The sequence below is a fragment of the Rhincodon typus genome, chromosome 33, assembly GCF_021869965.1.
Source record: "Rhincodon typus isolate 14 chromosome 33, sRhiTyp1.1, whole genome shotgun sequence".
Classification (NCBI taxonomy): domain Eukaryota; kingdom Metazoa; phylum Chordata; class Chondrichthyes; order Orectolobiformes; family Rhincodontidae; genus Rhincodon; species Rhincodon typus.
In genome coordinates this window covers 34,532,639-34,535,303 of record NC_063364.1, presented here as the reverse complement: position 1 = coordinate 34,535,303, position 2,665 = coordinate 34,532,639, and the positions used below count along the sequence as shown (strand labels likewise).

The following is a 2,665-nucleotide window of genomic DNA, read 5'->3' as shown; positions in this document are numbered from 1 at the left end:
GGGGGGTTCTGGGGATGGGGTTTATGGGGGTTCTGGGGGTGGGGTTTATGAGAGGGGGTGGGGTTTATGAGAGGGGGGGTTTATGGGGGGTTCTGGGGTGGGGTTTATGGAGGGGGGGGGGGTTGTGGGGGGGGGGGGGGGTTTGGGGGGGGGGTGTTTATGGGGGGTGGGGATCTTGGGGAAACTGCTCCTTCTCCATGTTCCCGCCTGGGCTTCAGCCTCCAATCAACGCGCGCCCGGTGCTGACGTCAGCGGGGTGGGGGTCAGAGGGCAGGCGGACCGAGGTGAGAGCTGTGGACCTACACGCGGGCGGCGACCGAGTCGGAGGGTCTGGTTTGGGGGTCGCCTGCCCCGGGGAGGGGAGGAGAGGGGGGGGTGGGTGGGGAAAGTAGGAGAAGGTTGGTCCGGTACTTCAGCCAGAGCCGAGAGCAGCCGCTCGCCCGCTCGCTCGCCCGCCCGCCCGCCCGGGGCCATGAGGCTGTGACACCAGCCCCTTCCCCCATCCCTTTACCCTGGGGCCCGCCTCCGGTGGGGACAGTCCCCGGGCCGGGAGACCATGCTCGGCTCCTCCTCGGCCTGAGGAGTGGCCGGGGCCGGCAGGGAGGCTGGAGCCGGCCGCTCGCCATGGGCTGCGCCCCGAGTATCCATGTGTCCCAGAGCGGGGTGGTGTACTGCCGGGACTCGGACGGTTCCAACTCCCCGCATCAGACCACCGCGGCCTCCCAGCAGAGCGGAGCCCTGTCTGGCTTCTTCATCAGGACAGAGCGCTCAGGCTCCATTACCGGCTGCCGGCCCCTGGCCAACAAGGAGCAGAGGGAACCCGGCTACAGCATCCCGGAGGAAAGCCCGGCTGAGCGGAGCCGAGCGAAGGTGAGGATGCTGGGGTTTGAGGAGGGTTCCTGGGACTGCGGGAAGGAGGAGAACTCGGGTTGTAGCGAGAGAGAGAGAGGGTCCCTCAGTTTGCGGGAATTGCTTGGCGGGCTGTTGCTGAGGGTTTGTCTTTGGGATGGGAGGATAATATCTTGCTTCGATTTGTTGAGTTGCCTGCCCTATCGCCCAGTCTCCGGGAATTATCTGCCAGGCCTCTGTCAAAAAGGTGCAGTGGAACACAAGCAGTATCTGAAATATTCTCTGTCTAGAAAGTCATGGAAATTTCCTGAACATTACATTTTAAAAAAAAGGAGTAGGAGTTTAGTCCTTTGAACCCATTCTGCAGTGAGTTCATGGCTGATCTACTCTGACACAATTTTCTCGCACTCTACTGATATCCCATGTTGTTTATAAGTAGCAGTCCATTCATCTCAGTCCTGAATACACAAGACTGAACATAGAACTTTGCTGTCTAAAGTATCAAACGCCCCTACTCCGCTCAATTTTGTGAAGCCCAGCTACTAGTGTTGTCTCCTGTCCTGGTATCCCACCATATATCATGGTCTTGGGTTGGATTTTATTAAATAATATGACAGTGAAATCAGAATTTCTCAGAAACCCTTGCCCACCTTGCTGACCATTGGAAAGTGTCCTGGGACAGGCACACAGTGGCTCTGACAACTAGAATTTGTTTCCACCTGATTTTGGGGATTAAAATTTGATTCTTTAGTTTGAATATATATTCCAGTTTTGATAGGCTACGATTGGTTTTAGGTCTGAATGTGACTGTAAAGCGGAATCATTTGTTGCAAAAGGGGTGATGTGATTTTTTTTGTAAACATCTTTTCTGTTTTTTAACATGAATGTGTTTCTTAATTATTGGTTATTGCTCTAGATTCAGAATAGGCAATGGAATTAAATGAGATATCACTTTTAAATATTTAGCAGTGATTAGCAGACATCCTTCATTGATGGGTATTCTTGTTCTGAAGTTGGCTTTGAGGTGGGGCTATTGTTTAGGAAATGAGATATTTGCTTGAACAATATTCGTCCCAACAGTTGGTTTGATCCAAGTTTAGCATCTCTTCCTTAAGTTGTATTGGTTTTCCTTGTTCTTTGCTGATGACTACTTTAAATTATGACAAAACATGATTCTGAAGACCTCAATGAGTTCCTTTCAACTTCATAACAGATGGTTAGGTCAAATGGGCTGTTTCTGGGTTAGAGTTTCTGCACTTTTGTTATGTTTATATGTTGCCATGTGTTTAAATATTTCTCCTGTATAAACCATTGGAGCTCTCTGGCTATCTAGGCAGTATTTCCCACGAGTGCTTAGCACTGAAATAGGTTAATTTTTTAAAATTTGATCGATTTATTGTCATGTGTATTGTGTATTTAGTACAAATATGGTGGAAAGTATTGTTTAGTGTCTGCCATCTTAAATCACAAAAAATAAACCAAAACACAGAATCTAGACCCAGAAAAATAAAATAGTAACGTTCATCTTATAGTCTAACTCTGGAGTTTAGGTGCTCTTTGGAACAGCTCCTGCTTCTAGCCCAGCCACGGGCCTGGATCTGGACCCCTCCACCCCGAAGCCTTGAGTCTATGCTGCTAAACTGACAACACTGCTACAACCGTGCTTTGCCGCTGGAATAAAGAGTTACCTCCTTTGGTGCCATCTCACTTCCTGCAATGCTGCTGCTGCCATGAGTTCATACTGGGACCAAACTGGCTGCCGTCTCCTTGAAAGGAGAAATGGAGCTGATTGATTAAAAGCCAAAGAGAAAAAAGT

The 2,665-nt window shown here is 50.0% G+C and overlaps 1 protein-coding gene across 1 annotated transcript in view; it reads left to right on the top strand.

The window, feature by feature from the left end:
- The first annotated feature begins 465 nt into the window (after positions 1–465).
- Positions 466–2,665, top strand: part of LOC125486782 (high affinity cAMP-specific and IBMX-insensitive 3',5'-cyclic phosphodiesterase 8B-like) — a 67,030-nt gene continuing 64,830 nt past the window's right edge. The window contains exon 1 of the mRNA XM_048615770.1: positions 466–870. Within this exon, the coding sequence (XP_048471727.1) occupies positions 625–870 (246 nt within the window). The 5' untranslated portion in view covers positions 466–624. The remainder of the gene's footprint in view (positions 871–2,665) is intronic.